Raw genomic sequence first — 16,538 nt, 5'->3', positions numbered from 1 at the left:
AGGTGTGCGATGTACAGACATGATAATAATCCAAAAAATGCATGTTTATGTAACATTGTGACAGCACTATGTCAAAACAATGTGTATGTGCACTGCGTTAGAGTCCTCTTGCATAAAGTGATTTCATGGACTGGGTCATGAGATGAGTCACGATATTGTGACTGTAATTTATTTAAGTGCAGCTCTAAAAACTAACCTTTTATTGAACAGCCATCGTGTAAAAATGTTCTCGGTATGAATCTTGTCGTACACATCTTGCATGCTAATTAAAACACAAAAGACTGAACTTGATTGTTAAATCATTTATTTAGTGAAGCATACACTGGGTGAAATTGAAATAAATATTTGGTGTGCAGAGGCTGATGGAGGAGGCGTGTTTACTGGGTCTTGGAGGTGAAAGACTCCCACAGAATGGCCAGCTGAGCCTGCAGGTCCTGAGTGCTGGCGTCCAGTTTGGCCTTCAGCTCCTCTCCTGTTTGAGCCAGGTTCTGCTGGACCTCCTGGGTTTTCTGGGCCAGCTGGGCCTCAAAGCTCTGGGTCAGGGGGATGATGGTCCTCTGAAACTCCTCCATGCTCTTCTCCACCTTCTGCCTCATGTCGTCGGTGTAGGGGACCATCTGGGCCTGCAGCTCGGTGGCTTTCTGATCCAGCTGTTCCTTCAGCTCCTGGCTCTTCTGCAGCAGGATGGCCTTCACAGCCTCGGGGTCCATGGACTCAGCATAAGGGGTGGCCTCCTTCTTCAGCTCCTCCACCTGCTTCTGGATCTGCGCCACTATTTCCTCGGCATTAGTGCTCACAGTGGCCAGATCCTGCTCCAGACGAGTCTTCAGCTGCTCAGCCTCCTGGGTAACCTTAGTGATGAAGTCCTGGGTCAGAGGAGCCAACTGAGCCTGCAGAGTAGCGACGTACTTGTTGACTTGGTCAGTGCTCTCAGTGATCTTGGCACTGACGGACACAGAAAAGAAAAACAGTTAATTAACTGAAACTTGTAGAATATTTCTAATGACATCAAGCGTCTTTATCGCTCTTACTTCACTTGCTGTCCCAGCTCAGACTGTCTGATCTGATTCAGGGAGTCCTCAGCGGTGACTGTCACTTTAGCAACATAGTCCCAGAAAGCATCTTTCACCATGTCCAGATTGGTCTTGGCTGGCTCCTGCCACAGGATGTTGGCATTGCAAACTGTGGACAAAACAACAGATTAAGTAAAACCCAGACATGTATTCACCCAGCTGTGGCTGACATTTGTTTCAAAGAGAAAAATATAACTCACCGGAGAAAAGTGCGAGAACCACAAGTACCTTCATGATTGAATTTGACTCTGTTGGATCAAGAAAATAACGTGTAAAAATATAATCTAACACTGAAATTAGTCAAGAAGTGTTAAGTTAATAATAATATATGTTACCTTACACAGGCAGCTTGTCTCTTCTCCGCTCTGAGTCTGATGACTGGTGTTTTTGCAAACGCCCGATCAACACTTTTATAGTATTATAGTAGGGTAAAGTCCTTCTCTGGTTGCCCTGCTGGACAAATTCTTGTCACTACTGTCACTCCACGTCATAATTCCAGTGCCACTGCCTCAGTTGTCCTTTGATACATAGTCTCTGTCATCTGAATGGGTTGAGTTATGGTTTGGTACCACTAAATCAGCAACATGTGCAGCAGTTAAACAGAAGGGAGTGGGCAAAAGGCTAATCAGTGCAATAGCTTTAATGTAAAGATACAAATAATGTATGGAAAATTTAATTTAAAGCTGCGCTGATTGGTGTTGGCATCTTGGGAACAGTGCAAGGAGTGGATGTATTGACACTTTATGACCTTATAAAGTTGCTTATTTACACATCCAGCCGCAACATTATGATTCATTTGGAGTCATGTTATGTCCACGTGATGATTTTGAGTCCAATAGTCACTCTTTTTCAGCTCTGATTTTGTTTTCACCAACTCCTGAGCGAAATATCTGGCTCTTTACACTTCACTATGTTCACCACCTTCTCACTGAATTAATCTGTCTGTCTTGGCGCTGCGCAGGTAGTGTACAAAGGGCTTTTAGAGCTTATGCTGCATTCCATTAACCTCAGAAATTAGAAGATGGAGCTGGGAATGACGTCACACCCCAGCTGAACAAGTCCAAATAACAATACCATTGCTCACAATACCATTTGACATTGCGCACTATTTTATTCATCCAAACACCTATCAAGATAGAAGTTTAACACTAGTCTTTATACAGCTGGTTTAATGAGACACAAATAAGACAGAACCCTAACCCTAACAAAAAAGTGTATTACTACAGCATTCATGAATGGCAACCTCTTGGACTGAAAACTGAAGCCAACATGGAAGCAGTGTTGCCATCTCTGTATCAATGAAAGTAGCCAGCACAAGCTCCGAAGGTTACCAGATGACGTCAGATGCTCATTTGCACATTGGTGAAGTCATCATGTGGAACAACATCACTGAATTAAATTCAGTAGAGAACTCCTCAACATTTGAACAGCACAAATATGCACTCACACTTTGCTCTTCCAATCCAGAGAGCAAGGATATCAGTGTTACCACAGAAACTCACTACAACTGAACTCCCATGGCGAGTGGCTTCTCCTCTTCTCCTGGAAGAGGAGAGAGAGGGACAGAACCTGGGCTGATGGCACAAATGCTGTGGACTGCGATTACTGATGGTCTGAATGAGTCCCTAATTTGTTACAAGTTGCTTTTTTAGAAATAAAGTCACTAACAGGGTCTGAAAGGTCACTTAATCTAGAAAGAATGTCGCCAAGTTGACAACACTGTGTGGAAGTGCAAAAAAAAAATTGAAATTGCAGTTCCTCTAATGGCCACTTGAGACTGGCTCCAAGTGAGTCAGTCCCCATAGACTCCCATGTTAAAATGCACAACTTTACAGCAGAAATAAACATCTTTACAGCCTGGTACAAAAACAGATTTGGTTTCTAGGACTTCATTTCCCCGTTCATGACAACTGCAGGGGGATCCAATTTTTGTGTTACACATCCATTTAAATGTTATTAAGTTGTGAATAATTACGAGTGTGGCCACTTTGTGACAGGTGGGTGCCATCTGGTGACATGTCGCTACCACGTCGACAACACTGGTTAAGTAATGTAACCATGATGTAACCCCAGATTCTCAGGTGTAGCTGTTGCTTGTTCAGTGAGTTTTCAGTTCACTAAAGTTATTAGTAACATTTTGGTAACCTAAAAAAGTCTTGTTTAGCATTTTAGTTGTACTAAAAGACCCACTAAGGCAGGGATACTCGATAGCAGCCCCGCACAGGTCAGGTGTCTGCAGGGGCATTTCTAGGAATTGATGACAGGGGATCCTGTCCTGGTACTTTTTTGATAAACAGCCTCTATTTTGCTTTTTTTATGCACTCTGGCACTGTATTTATATTAGAAAATACAATATAATCAACCAATGAATCAACTTATTTCATTGTGAAACAGAAAAATTGTTGGGGGGCCATCCAGCACCCCATTGTAGGTTGATTATCACTGCTCTAAGGAGTCGGATCACCATTTTTTCCGGTAAGTACACTTCTATTTATTGGTTTTAAGCCTGGCTGTAAATATGTAGTGCAAACCAAGCCAGCAGATACTGCTAGGCTTAGGTCCACCCTCTCGTCCAATATGGTCACCTCTGGCTCCAAAAATCCAAGATAGTGAGGGCCAAAATGCCAAACTCAAGACTTAAAGACAATAGTTCACAAACCAATGGGTGACATTACAGTTACTATGTCCATTATTTTATACAGTCTGGGCTCTTGATGTGCGAAGCTGCCATCTTGGATTTTAAGGCAGAGGTTGGTGAGGTTCTTACGACTTCCAAGTTGGAAATCCAACTCCAGGGTACATTTCAGTTTAAATTTCTGACAAGGAACATGGAAATTCTGACTTCTTAGTTCAAATGGAGAGCGCCATTGTAAGAGGTGACAATGAAATGATAAAACCAAAACAAAGACCTCAAAGGGACTAAATAGACTGTAATTCTCTTTGGGTTAATCACTACAAGTGACCCATACCATTACACGTAGTCATTTGACCCTCTGTTAATATAAAAATATTAAGGAAAATTATATTAGTATGATCAGTTAGAGAGGAAACACAGAAATGTTGATGTTGTGACAACATATTAGATCAGCTGTGTCTCTCTGTTCAGTGCAGAATGGATTGGTGACTTCCTTATCAGTTTATTTCTATCCAATTCATTTTTTAAAAGATTGTTTGGTTGATGTCAGTGTGCATTTGATTTGTGGGTTAGAATTAAAACTGTAAAATTCATTTTCTGCCCCAACCCCTGAGGGAAATTGTGCCTTCTGCTGTAAAGCTACAACATTATAGTTCCAAAGCTACAGTCTCGTGAGAAAATTTAAATAAATGTTGTGAATTTCTTCCATGAAAATTATGTATGTATGTATGTATGTAGTTATTTGCCACTTTTTTCCAGAGTGGGACATTTTTAAGTTTATCCAATTAAAATGTGCTTAATGTGTTAAACGAAAACAGCTACATGAGGAAGAATCTAGCTCCTCTATCTTATCAGTTTGTCAGGAGGGAATGGCTGTATAAGGAAACATAACATTCCTCAGTAAAGATAATCTGCAGGTCAGATGACACCAATTGATCAAAGTCCTGCTTACATTTCACTGACCTATAAAACCTGAGAAGTTTGTCTAGAAGTGGAGGACATTCAATTGGATCAATATGTATGTTGACTCTGTGCTTTTTAAGTTACATTGATGTAATCAACAGAAACAGTGCAGTATTTGTATCGCATGACACAACAGAGTGAAACAGTAATAACCTCATTATCTTATCTGTTGACATTTCTTACTCCTGAGTGTCACTGTGTTTATGGATGTTACATATGACACATGTCATCTTACACATGAGTGACCCAAATTCAAGTCTCATGAGTGTTAAATACAATGAAATATAACAGAATTATAATCTTATATTCCTATAAACTACATGTATTTTGTACTTTTTAGCCATAACAGCGTGGCTCTGGATAACAGTGCCTGTCAGTTGGTTCACCTCTTTGGTTCAGACTGAAATACCTCAACTGCTATGTGAGGTGTTGCCTTGAAATTTTGTCCAGACATTTATGTTTCCCAGGGGATGAATCCTACTCTTTTTAGTGATCCTCTGGCTTTTTCTTAAATACTATAATCAGGTCATATTTTCATTTTCCCCCAGACTTTGATTTATAATCAAACACCTGCTAAGCTAATGTCATTCCCATCAGCCTCAGCTGTACTTTGTGTTGAGCACTAATTAGCAAATATTATCATTCTAACATAATTAACTAAAACTGCTGTACTTCGTAAACATTACCTGCTAAAATCAGCATGTTAGCATTGTTATTTTGAACATGGTGATGCATGATAGCATGCTAACCTGATGCTAACAAGCTTAACTAAAACTGGTGAACTTGGTAAACATTATATACCTGCTAAACATCAGCATGTTAGCATTGTTTTAAGTGAACATGGTAGCATGCTAATCTGACGCTAACAAGCTTAACTAAAACTGGTGAAGTTGGTAAACACTGTATACCTGCTAAACATCAGCATGTTAGCATTGTTGTTGTGAACATGATCAAATGTTGACCTGACGCTAACAAGCTTAACAAAAAATTATGAACTTGGTAAACATTACATACCTGCTAAACATCAGCATGCTAGCATTGTTGTCGTGAACATAATAGCATGCTAACCTGATGCTAACATGCTAAACTACAACTGGTGAACTTGGTGAATATTATATACCTGCTAAACATCAGCATGTTAGCATTGTTGTTGCAAACATGATAGCACGCTAACCTAACAGCATTGTTTGTTGTGAACATGATAGAATGCTAACCTGATGCTAACAAGCTAAACTAAAACTGATGAACTTGGTGAACATTATATACCTGCTAAACATCAGCATGCTAGCATTGTTGTTGTGAACATGATAACATGCTAACCTGATGCTAACAAGCTTAACTAAAACTGGTGAACTTTGTAAACATTTTTCACTTTTCAGTAGCATTTAGCTTGAGTAGTCTCACAAAACTAATATCATTGGCTAATATCATTATGGTAATTGTCAGTTATTATTTTTTATTAATAATAATAAAATTACTGATTGTAAATTTGAGTTTCCTGTTTGGCTCCTGTCTCCAATAACAGGGTATCTGTCATCTAAAACAAAGGAAATGATACTTTCTCTCAAAGCTAGGGCATAAAACTTTAGGTATATAACTGTATACTTAACTTTTGCTTAAAGCTGACAGTTATTTTTTCTGAAAATAGACCCAGAAATACACATAAAGACTTCACATCAGTTACTAAATACAAAACAAATGTTTCTTGCCTGGAAATGTGTCTGACAGATATACAATGACATTTAACCTACACATGATCTTATCAGACAGTGGTGATGTCATAGCTGACCAACTGTTACCACTGTTTCTGTGATGTGGAAGCAGCATTGACAACATGGCACTCAGTGTTGGACTTTACTCTGGTGCTTCCTCTATACAGCTCAGCTGCCTATATATACAGAGCCATGAGCTGAACACTCCATCCAACAGCTGAAGGCTCATCCACACAGGTGAGACATCGGTACCAGCACGTCACTTTTCAGGTTCTCATATGTAGAATAACCACAAAAAGCTAATTTTGCATGTTTTTTTTCAGCTGCGGTCATGAAGGTCCTCGTGGTGCTCGTCCTCGCTGTTTTTACTGGTAAGAAAGTTTTGTGATTTTGTTTAAAATCAACATTTAAGTTGGAACAAGAGGCATACAGTGGTAACATGTAAAAGAATAAATGCTTTTGTTCTCTCAGCTAGTTGCAATGCCAACATCGTGTGGCAAACCCAGCCCAAGCAGCAGGTCGACATGGTGAAAGATGCTTTCTGGGACTACGTTGCCAAGGCAACCGCAACCGCTGAGGACTCCCTGAAGCAGATCAGACAGTCCGAGCTGGGAAAGGAAGTGAAGTAAGTAGTCTCAAAATAATAAAGATGCATTCACTAAAGCCTTAAAGAAAAAATAAAGTCCCTGAAAACTGTAAATTCTTAAATATTTCTCTACAGCATTAGATATTCCTGACCAAATTTGCAGTAACCCAGCTTGGAGAGAATAATAAGTAAAGATGAAACTGGAGTTTTTCCATCACTTATTTCTTATTGTGTCTCTGCAGCACCCTCATCTCTGAGAGCACCGACGCTGTCAACAAGCTCACCGAAGCTCTCCGTACTCAGGTGGCTCCTCTGACCCAGGACCTCATGTCTAGGTTTACCCAGGAGGCCGAGCAGCTGAAGACCCGTCTGGAGAAGGATCTGAAAGCTGTGGGAACCAGCCTGCAGCCGTACGCTGAGGAGCTGGTCGCTGACCTCCAGAGGCAGATGGATGTTCTGAAGAAGGATGCCACCCCTTACGCTGAGACCATGGACCCCGAGGCCCTGAGGGGAGTCCTGCTGCAGAAGAGCGAGGAGCTGAGGGTCAAGCTGGACAAGAGCATGACCGAGCTGCAGGCCCAGATGGTCCCCTACACTGAGGAGATAAAGGAGAAGATGGAGCAGAGCATGGATGAGTTTCAGAGGAGCATGATCCCCCTGACTGAGAGCTTCCAGACCCAGCTGACCCAGAAAACCCAGGAGCTCCAGCAGAACCTGGCTCCGTATGGAGAGGAGCTGAGGTCCAAGTTGGACGCTGATGCCCGGATCCTGAAGAAGCAGCTGAATGCTCTGTGGAAGTCCTTCGCTAAGATGACCCAGTAAATGGATTCATACCTACCTCAGTTTTACCTCCGTTGAATCAGGGTGATGTTTATGGGACAGATGAAAAGTGCAATATCTTATTTTCTATTTATGTTGATAAAAATGCCCTGAAAGGAATGATGTCAGTATTTCCTCTATTTTGTTACAGTTTACAACTATAAGCTTTCATCTGTAAAACAACAATAAACTGGTTAAATGTGTTTTGTGTTTCTTTGTATTCATAAATTCAATCAAAGAGCTTGAAAGTAAACAGCAACTTTCACTGTCAAACATTTTTAAGCACTTTTACACATCAAAGATAATATCGCAGAGGTATATTAAAGTAAGTTGATGTAAATTTGAAGGGACAGTTCACCCCAAAATCTAAATTATGTGCAACATGATCAATAAAAACTGTTAAATCAAAAAAAAAAAAAAAAAAAAAGTTCACCCCAAAATCAAAAATATATATTTTTTTCTCTTGTGGTGCTATGTGTTTTGATAATCTGAGTACTTTGTGTGTAAATCAAGGCTTGGGAAGTTAAATGAGGGAACGTTCTGGGTTAAGGTGACCTGACCGTTGGGACGGATGTGCCAAGTTTCGCAATAGAAACGGTTGTTTTTGCCAGAAAGACAAAGAAGATAGAAAATACTGACACACGAAATCCAGCTCTAGGAATAAGTAGGAAACCAGGAGAACTTCGGATTCCCAGAAAATACGACCCAAGCGTGTACACACACACACACACACATACACACACACATGCACATGAACGAGTAGACGCCCAGTATAAAAGTACTTGAAGGGTGATTGTTCAGGGCTGTTTCCATCTGTTTTGTTGTGTAGACTAGTATACTGTTGTATGCTAAAGTTCTGCGATTATAGTAACCCCGCTGGCTGTAACTTTTCTCCGTGGTTCTCTGAGTCTCTTCATTTCAGTGTTTGCTGAAGTTGAGCATTTTCCTTACAATATCAGTTCAGATTGTTTTGGTGTGAGTTGTTGAGTGTTGAAGATAGCGACTGTAGAGATGTCTGCCTTCACTTGCATATAATGGAACTACATGGCCACCAAACAAAAAAGAAGGAAAAACTCAACAGTAACGTCTCTTTCCAGAAATCATGACCCAGTTACTCAAGATAATCCACAGACCTTGGTGTCAGATTATTGATTTAACAGTCTGTGCTGTTGTTAAGGTACTGCTCATTATTTACCACTGTCTTATCATCGCACCTTTTGGCCATAGTGGCTGCTGTTCATCAAATCATCAAACACAGTGGGGGCGGCAGTAGCTCAGTCCATAGGGACTTGGGTTGGGAACCGGAGGGTCGCCTGTTCAAGTCCCCGTCCGGACCAAAACATGGAGTGTGGACTGGTAGCTGGAGAGGTGCCAGTTCACCTCCTGGGCACTGCCGAGGTGCCCCTGAGCAAGGCACCGAACCCCCCAACCGCTCAGAGTGCCTGTCATGGGCAGCCCACTCTGACATCTCTCCACTTAGTGCATGTATAGGTCCAGTTTGTGCATGTGTGTGTTCGGACCTGTGTGTAATTGACAAACAGAGTGAAAAATTGAATTTCCCCTCGGGGATTAATAAAGTATATAAAAAAAATAAATAAATAAGTAAAAAAAAAAAATCGACTTGTAATCAATTGTTGCAGATGAAGTAGCGGCATCTAGTGTTCAAATTAAAAAGTGCAATGGCAGAGCTTCCTAGTTGCATCCTAGTTATTCAAGATGACAAGGACATTGTGTTTAAACTAGGCTTTGTGATGTACACACAGTGCAATTTACTAGAAAAACCACGTTCAGGTCTGTTTTTAAAAATTTGCAGCTGGCCATCACAAAACAGGCAACGGGCCGCAGTTAGGCCTCGGGCCGTAGTTTGTCCACCCACTGATAGCACTCATATGTTGCCCACAAATCTTCTGATGGTTGTTAATGTATTTAACGCCTCAAATCTGTTTATACTTCTAGCAACATTCAGGCCAGAAGCACACTTCCACACCCACAGACAATAAAGTTATTGATTGATTAACTTCAGCTGTGTGAAGGGTAGTTTATTGGAAGTTTTCCCATCTTATAAAAGTTGTATAAATGCAGGCAGTGGTTGTTAAAGCGGACTATGAACCAGATCAGCTGGACAATGATATGATACAAGAATGACCTTTGGCTTTGTCGCTGCTATCACTAGGATTGTGGATTTGATAAACAAGGACAGTCTTTCTGATTATCTGTTGGCGCCGTGACATTTTTTTTTTTTTGCACGCTACATTTTATATAAGGCACAAACAGTTAGTACTGAACTCACACTATCCCACTGCTGTTCCAGAGGCCTTGACCTCTTGCAAACTGATAACAGATATTTTGGTTGTTCCTAATTTTTGACCTGTGCCTGTATGTGTACTTTCAGTGTGCAACGTGGAGCCAAAATAACACACACACGGCAATAAAAGATGACAACGACGCAGTTCACACTGGGAACTTCGGACACAGGTCGGCAATCCTCCTGACATTTATTGGATTGCATCAAAGCCACCTAAAGTGCATAAATACTGAGTGACAAGCTCAGTCAGTCTCAGAGACGTCACAGATCAGATCACTGAGGTAAGTCTCAGATCACTCCCACACATCTTTACTAACAGCTGGTCTCATAGTGTTTGAATCAAGGTGTTTGACATGTTTTTAACTGTCTCTAATAATTTGTTTAAAAGTTTGTGTTGATTTAAACTAAATGTGTAAAGAGTTTGATTAGAAATCTGGGGATAACAGTCATGTTGTTGATTTATTATAATAAAAATGCCTTTTTGAACTTTAGCTTTTTAACAGCTGAATTTACTAAAACCTGTGTGTCAGTGTTGGGACCATTTTAACCTGTTTATTCTGTTTATTATATGATGTTTCAGGTCATCATGAGGGTCTTTGCAGCAATCTTTGTGCTGGCTGTCCTCTCAGGTGAGTTCAAAAATTATTTTGGGGACTCAAAAAAATTTTTTTGTTGGATTTTAATTTGCTTAGAAGAAATATATAAATATATATATATACATTTTAAAGAAGAATTACACGTATAAGGGGAAACTAGAAACTGCATAGAAGATGCATTTCCTGATGGCAAACTGCCAAACGCTGATAAGTTTGTGCATGAAAAGCTTCTCAAGTAAAAGAAGGAAGGAAAGGAGACAAGACAAAAAATAGGGAGGGAAAGAAAGAAAGAAAGAAAGAAAGAAAGAAAGAAAGAAAGAAAGAAAGAAAGTTTTTTTTTTTATTAATCTTCAGTGCTCCAGCCTTAATTTTTGAAGCAACATATGATTCACACGTTGTGTCTGAACATGTGAGCAGGTCCTGTTTAAGGGTCTTAAGTGGTTTCCACAGGTCTGAAATCAGTCTGTGGGCCTCTTCAGTGTCCAAATAAGGGTCCCACATTTTATAAAGTGGCTGATTATCCTCCGACAATCAAAAGAAATCCTTAAATGAAATGACACTTGTTACACTTTCCAGGCACTGATTCAAAGATGTTTAATCAAGTCCAATGCAACATTTCTTCCATCTTCTTTTATTTCCCAACTGAATGATTTAAAAAGTGAATATATGACTTTGTCTCTGTCAAAACACACAGGCTGCCATGCCAGAAGTGTTCCTCAGACTTACTGGAAGAACCCCTGGGAAGTCACGGTCGACAAATTCAATGATTATTTCGAGGATCTGAACACAAAGGCCGAAGCAATGGTGACAGACATCAAGGGCTCCCAGATCGGCCGAGAACTGGAGTGAGTTAATTTAGCTTACCTTCAGTGTGGATATGATAAATACTTTGTGCAATACATTTACATAATATTATTAATGATTTCATCTGCACCACCTGCCCAGTGATACGTTTTAAAGTTAGTCTAACACAGTAGAAGAAGAATCACTGCACTCATTCTCGCTACCTGGTGTGTGACTAGAGGTAGACTGGTCCCCACCCAGAGTAAAAAACAATCACATTTCAATTTACTGCTTCTTTAAACTTTACTACATCTGTCTGACAGCCGTTGTTACCAGGTACTTTGCACATTAATATTTCACATATGAATCTGGTGATGAGTTTATAACTGAACAACCCATCACTGTACAGTCTCGAGCAGATAAAATGACCCACTGCAACATTAAAATGCTGCTTACGTAGGTATGCATCAGCAATAATAATCAATATATGATAATTAAAGATGGACACTATGTGCTTCTGTTTGTTTACTTGTGTAATATTTTTAATGCAGAACTTTTACTTGTAATGGAGTACTTTTACATTGTGATATTGCTGCTTTTATTTGAGTAAATGATCTACAACACTTCCTTCAGCGCTGGTTACACTGTAACTGGAACAATCCAGTTGTTATGTGGGTCTAAGTGTTCTTGTCAGACTGATTCAAGTATGTTGCACTGAGGTAAAAAAGCATCGACACAATGTTGTTTTGGTTACACAACACACATTCTGCCCTCAACTGAATGTGAGGAGGTTACTCAGCATGTGTCAGTGAGGTGAGACACTGAAAGAGCTGCTGACGAAGACCTGCAGTGAACTCTGGCCTTAAGTCCACATTTCTGATAACTTATGTGGACTGTTTTCAGCCACTATTGAATCTCCACTCAAATTCTCACTTCAAGTCTTTTGATTTTTGCATTGATTCCTTGCACATGGAAGGGTTCAGTATAAACAAAGCTCATATAGATAGATCTACAGCTCTGCTGACTTTTACAAAAAAAAAAAAGTTTTTTATGTTGTTTTATCATGAATAAGGCCTTGGTTTGCTCTGACCTCAGTCTTGACCCCATTGGATCCAAACTACTCCACAAAAACAGCCACAAAATCCCTTAACTCATCTGTCTCGTCCCCCCAAACAGCACCTTGATCCAGGACACCATGGCCGAGCTGGCCGTGTACAGGGATAACCTGCAGACCAAGGTGGCCCCCTACACTCAGGAGGCTGCAGAGAATCTGGGCAGAGACCTGCAGAAGCTGTTCGACAAACTGGGCGATCACATGAGCGAGGCCAGGGAGCAGGCGGAGAAGTACACCGTGGAACTGCAGACCATGATGGAACAGAACGCCGATGACGTCAGGGTCAGGGTCTCCGCCTACACACGCAAGCTGAAGAAACGCATGAACAAGGACACACAGGAGATCAAGAGGTGAGTGAGAGCGGGGAGGCGTTCACTGGAGGCTGATGGGGAACTCTGTCCAGTAAGAGGCTCTGATAGATTCTCTGCGTTTTACCAACTAAACTTATAAAAACTTTAAACTGTTTTATTTTTTGAACAGTTTCATTTTGCAGATGTCTCCTAAGATACTTTGTACTAATCTTTATTTTAATACTAAGTCATGTTTTAATCATCCTACAGTCTGTTTAATATACTATGTTTTCGGAGAGCAGTATTGATCATGAGTGGATTCATCTGATGATATAAACTGGACTGAGCAATCTAGAGCTGCAAAGATTGGTCAATTAATTGATAAGCTGATCAACAGAAAATTAACTAGCAACTATTTTATATAGTACATACATATACTGTACTTCCAGTGGGGTAATGGAACTAAGCACATTGTACTTGAGAACAATTTTAAGGCACTTGTACTTTACTCTAGTATTTCCATCTTATGCTACTTCATACTGCTACTTCACTACATTTCAGAGGTAAATATTGTACTCTTTACTCCACTACATTTATTGACAGCTTTAGTTACCAGAGGTGGGACTGTGTCATTTTTTGCAAGTCACATGTTACTGTCTAGTGTTTGCATTCACGGCCCAAGTCAAGACTGACAAGTCCCAAGTCCTAAACCAGTTCAAAACAAGTCATCATGTGCTCTTCACCAAATGTAATGCCATTTTAACAACAGAGTAATAATATATTATATTTACAAAAATCATGAATACTTTTTAAAATTTGTAAAAAAGTTAGTTAGCTACTGTTAGCTTAGCATTACTTCCCTTACAGTATTACAATAGCCTCAACTGGCTGTAAGTTCAACATCATATGTCATATGAAACTGGAAGCTGCTACATCTCTGTCTGTAATTTCAACCTGCATGTTTTGCCTACTGCAATTAATTTTTTGTTGGCCGCGACATAGTTTTTGTATGCAGACAAAATTATCTTCAGTATCATTTTTATCAACTGGCGCTCAGTGACATAACATTAGCTCTTCAGGGTTCTCACTTGCAACTTGACTGGACGCTGCTGATCGGTTCAAGCAAAGTGGATCTGATGAATTTTGTGTTGACTTGCTGGGAATGAATAGTGTTAATGTTTGTTGATTCAGAAAATGAAGGGAAATAAATTGACTCATGGCACACTTTTAAGTTATATACTTATATAAATCTTTGGACTTGGGTGAAGGTATCAAGTTTTTTCAAGTCAGAAGGCTCAAGTCCAAGTTAAGTCAAAAGCCATCGGTGTTAGAGTCCAAGTTGAGTTACAAGTCTTTTTTGATTGAAGTCATTAAATGTGTGACTAGAGTTTGACTCTTTTCCTTGTATTTCTACACCGTGGTAGTATTACATTTACTCATAGATGCATCATAATTTATTAAGTGTTTTTATTTTGTAATAATAATCTGCATCTGCAAAGTAACTAAAGCTGTCAGATAAATGTAGTGGAGTAAAAGGTTCAATATTTACCTCTGAATTTAAGAGGAGTAGATGTATAAAGCAGTGTAAAATGGAAATACTCCAGTAAAGAACAAGTTCCTCTAAACTCTACTTCAGTACAGTCAAGAGTAAATGTACATGTTTATATTCTACCACTGCATTTACTTAAGTAAAGGATCTGAATTCTGCCTCCAACGCTGCATTTATACAGTGTACAATAGCAATTTCTTCGCAACATAATAAATGCTGAAGCAATATGATAAATCAACTTTTTTATTCTTATTTTCTTTTCTCAGGCAAGTTTCTGACTTCTTTGATGAGCTTCAGACCCGCAGCTCGAGCAACATGGAGGACATGAAGACACACTTGGACCCATACTTTGCTCAGGTGCGTGACAACGCTCAGGCAAAGATCACCACCCTGAATGATCTGCTGAGGTCGCAGACGGAGAACATGAAGGAGAAGATTCAGGCCACAGCCGAGGACATCAAGGTGCGCTTCGAGAAAACCGCTGAAGACCTGCGCACCACTTTGGAGGAGAAGATGGAGGAGCTGAAGAACTGGTTTCAGCCTTTAGTCTCTGCTTTTCAGTGATAACATGTAAACCCTGTAATCAAACAGTGTGTACCATCTGTTTATCACCCCCAGTCCCAAAACCACCTCCAGAAACTGTTTTAAAAGATTCATAAACAAAGATACCGAAGGGTTTTTTTTTTTACCATGTCCACCTCAGTTTAAATGTCTCAGTGTCACTAAAGGCCCTTCAATAAAATCAGCTGCTCACGTGTGTTGAAAATCAGTGGTCATCAATAATATCCTCATGTACACATTTGTCTGAAGTCCTTTTGTACAAATAAGCTAAATGAACACACACTCCACTGGCATTGTTTTTTTTTCCTACAGACTGAAAATGTATGCCATTACAATAATTATGAAGATGCTATAACAATGTCATCATTTTGTTATTTAGGTGCCAACATGTCCATGTGCTCACACAGTGCACATGACAAGTTTGCTGTGAAATCTGCTGCCTCCTTCCTGTCATACAGTGTACTATGGTAATTTTTAAGATTGAAACTACTTAAGTGAATTTGTGTTTCGCTTGGCTGCATTTTGAGCTCAGTGTGAAGCAAGTTATTATACATACATCTATACATATTGTCCAAGGATTTGAGCTGACTTCCTGCTCACTTACTATGCTCTGTGCACATGCTACTTTTAATCAGTAGATTTTCTGGTTATGATCTGAGTTGGGGACAGCAGTGCACATAACAAATCAAGGGCACAGCTATTAAAAAATGTCAGTATTTACTGGGATATCATTACAATTGAGATTTTATTTACACAAACACCTGGGTCATTACACAAATCTACATTTGTACATGTGCATTAGTTTTTCACCTATTATATATATTTTCATTGTAGATTTTCTGTCCTATTTGTTATGCTTCTTGACTTTACAGTGCTTTATTTTTATTTTCTACTGCACCAAAACACCAGAGCAAATTCCTTGTGTGTGCAAATCTACTTGGCAATAAAGCTGATTCTGATTCAGATGTTTCTGTTCGTCTTATCAAAGTAAATGTAATGTGGCTTATGTCAGTAAATCCGCACAAAATAAATCTTTGTTTTTGGATAAAACTTTATTGTTTTTCTTATGAATTACATAATAGTTTATCTTCAAGAAAATTAATGCATTTGCTGATTATTTGGACCTTAATATTTTAATTTAAGAATGCACATAAAACCGTAACCGTTACATCAAACAAAACTACAACTATTATTATTTAATAATAATTTGTATATATTGTTATATATAAAATAAACATATCATAATAAAACAAATGTAATTCATTAAATTCACTTCATATTAAATAATTATTCAATAATTTTTATTTCGTTTATTTATTGATTTTTCAAAAAACTTTATAATCATAGTTGAGAGCATAGACATATATACGTAGACGCCGCATTGACTGCCGCTGCCTATCAGAGCCGACGTCCTCGCCGGCCGCCATCTTGGATGGGTCTCGCTTCGCCTCCACAGTGCATTCACTTCTATTGAGGAAGGAGCTGTATGCACAAGTAAAATAGAATAACTCACTGAATTTTCAACTGATTTTCACGCGGTTTGGTTTGTTAC

The 16,538-nt window shown here is 39.4% G+C and overlaps 3 protein-coding genes across 4 annotated transcripts; 2 read left to right on the top strand and 1 right to left on the bottom strand.

Moving 5' to 3' along the window:
• Positions 1-287: 287 nt before the first annotated feature.
• LOC126383720 (apolipoprotein A-IV-like) lies at positions 288-1,516 on the bottom strand. 2 transcript variants are annotated; one of them, XM_050034347.1, is made up of 4 exons: positions 1,409-1,516; positions 1,274-1,321; positions 1,032-1,182; positions 288-945 (listed from the first exon to the last, which is right to left on the bottom strand). In XM_050034347.1, the coding sequence occupies exons 2-4, from the start codon at positions 1,305-1,307 to the stop codon at positions 378-380; spliced, it is 753 nt and encodes a 250-aa protein (XP_049890304.1). In that variant the 5' UTR covers positions 1,308-1,321; positions 1,409-1,516; the 3' UTR covers positions 288-377. The 2 variants fall into 2 exon arrangements, with proteins under 2 accessions (XP_049890304.1, XP_049890305.1); XM_050034348.1 differs by having other exon boundaries at positions 1,414-1,462.
• Positions 1,517-6,507: 4,991 nt separating this feature from the next.
• LOC126383827 (apolipoprotein A-IV-like) lies at positions 6,508-7,991 on the top strand. The gene is made up of 4 exons (XM_050034536.1): positions 6,508-6,620; positions 6,707-6,754; positions 6,855-7,008; positions 7,212-7,991. Exons 2-4 carry the CDS (start codon positions 6,715-6,717, stop codon positions 7,789-7,791), a joined length of 774 nt encoding a protein of 257 aa, XP_049890493.1. The 5' UTR covers positions 6,508-6,620; positions 6,707-6,714; the 3' UTR covers positions 7,792-7,991.
• Positions 7,992-10,266: 2,275 nt separating this feature from the next.
• Positions 10,267-15,262, top strand: apoea (apolipoprotein Ea). Its single transcript, XM_050034535.1, has 5 exons — positions 10,267-10,374; positions 10,674-10,722; positions 11,384-11,534; positions 12,649-12,936; positions 14,692-15,262. The coding sequence occupies exons 2-5, from the start codon at positions 10,680-10,682 to the stop codon at positions 14,987-14,989; spliced, it is 780 nt and encodes a 259-aa protein (XP_049890492.1). The 5' UTR covers positions 10,267-10,374; positions 10,674-10,679; the 3' UTR covers positions 14,990-15,262.
• The last annotated feature ends 1,276 nt before the right edge of the window (positions 15,263-16,538 follow it).

The sequence above is a fragment of the Epinephelus moara genome, chromosome 22 (assembly GCF_006386435.1).
Source record: "Epinephelus moara isolate mb chromosome 22, YSFRI_EMoa_1.0, whole genome shotgun sequence".
Taxonomy (NCBI): domain Eukaryota; kingdom Metazoa; phylum Chordata; class Actinopteri; order Perciformes; family Serranidae; genus Epinephelus; species Epinephelus moara.
Note: the sequence above shows the minus strand (reverse complement) of the source record. Positions and strands in the feature narration are given on the sequence as shown.

What these genes read in the sequence shown, in the direction of transcription:
- LOC126383720 (XM_050034347.1), bottom strand. Translation starts at nt 1,307, where the DNA reads ATGAAGGTACTTGTGGTTCTCGCACTTTTCTCCG. An exon ending in GGTTCTCGCACTTTTCTCCG is followed by an intron (nt 1,183 to 1,273) that starts GTGAGTTATATT and finishes TTTTGTCCACAG; the next exon opens with TTTGCAATGCCAACATCCTG. An exon ending in GAGCTGGGACAGCAAGTGAA is followed by an intron (nt 946 to 1,031) that starts GTAAGAGCGATA and finishes TGTGTCCGTCAG; the next exon opens with TGCCAAGATCACTGAGAGCA.
- LOC126383827 (XM_050034536.1), top strand. Translation starts at nt 6,715, where the DNA reads ATGAAGGTCCTCGTGGTGCTCGTCCTCGCTGTTTTTACTG. An exon ending in CGTCCTCGCTGTTTTTACTG is followed by an intron (nt 6,755 to 6,854) that starts GTAAGAAAGTTT and finishes TTGTTCTCTCAG; the next exon opens with CTAGTTGCAATGCCAACATC. An exon ending in GAGCTGGGAAAGGAAGTGAA is followed by an intron (nt 7,009 to 7,211) that starts GTAAGTAGTCTC and finishes GTGTCTCTGCAG; the next exon opens with CACCCTCATCTCTGAGAGCA.
- apoea (XM_050034535.1), top strand. Translation starts at nt 10,680, where the DNA reads ATGAGGGTCTTTGCAGCAATCTTTGTGCTGGCTGTCCTCTCAG. An exon ending in TGTGCTGGCTGTCCTCTCAG is followed by an intron (nt 10,723 to 11,383) that starts GTGAGTTCAAAA and finishes CAAAACACACAG; the next exon opens with GCTGCCATGCCAGAAGTGTT. An exon ending in GACACACAGGAGATCAAGAG is followed by an intron (nt 12,937 to 14,691) that starts GTGAGTGAGAGC and finishes TTCTTTTCTCAG; the next exon opens with GCAAGTTTCTGACTTCTTTG.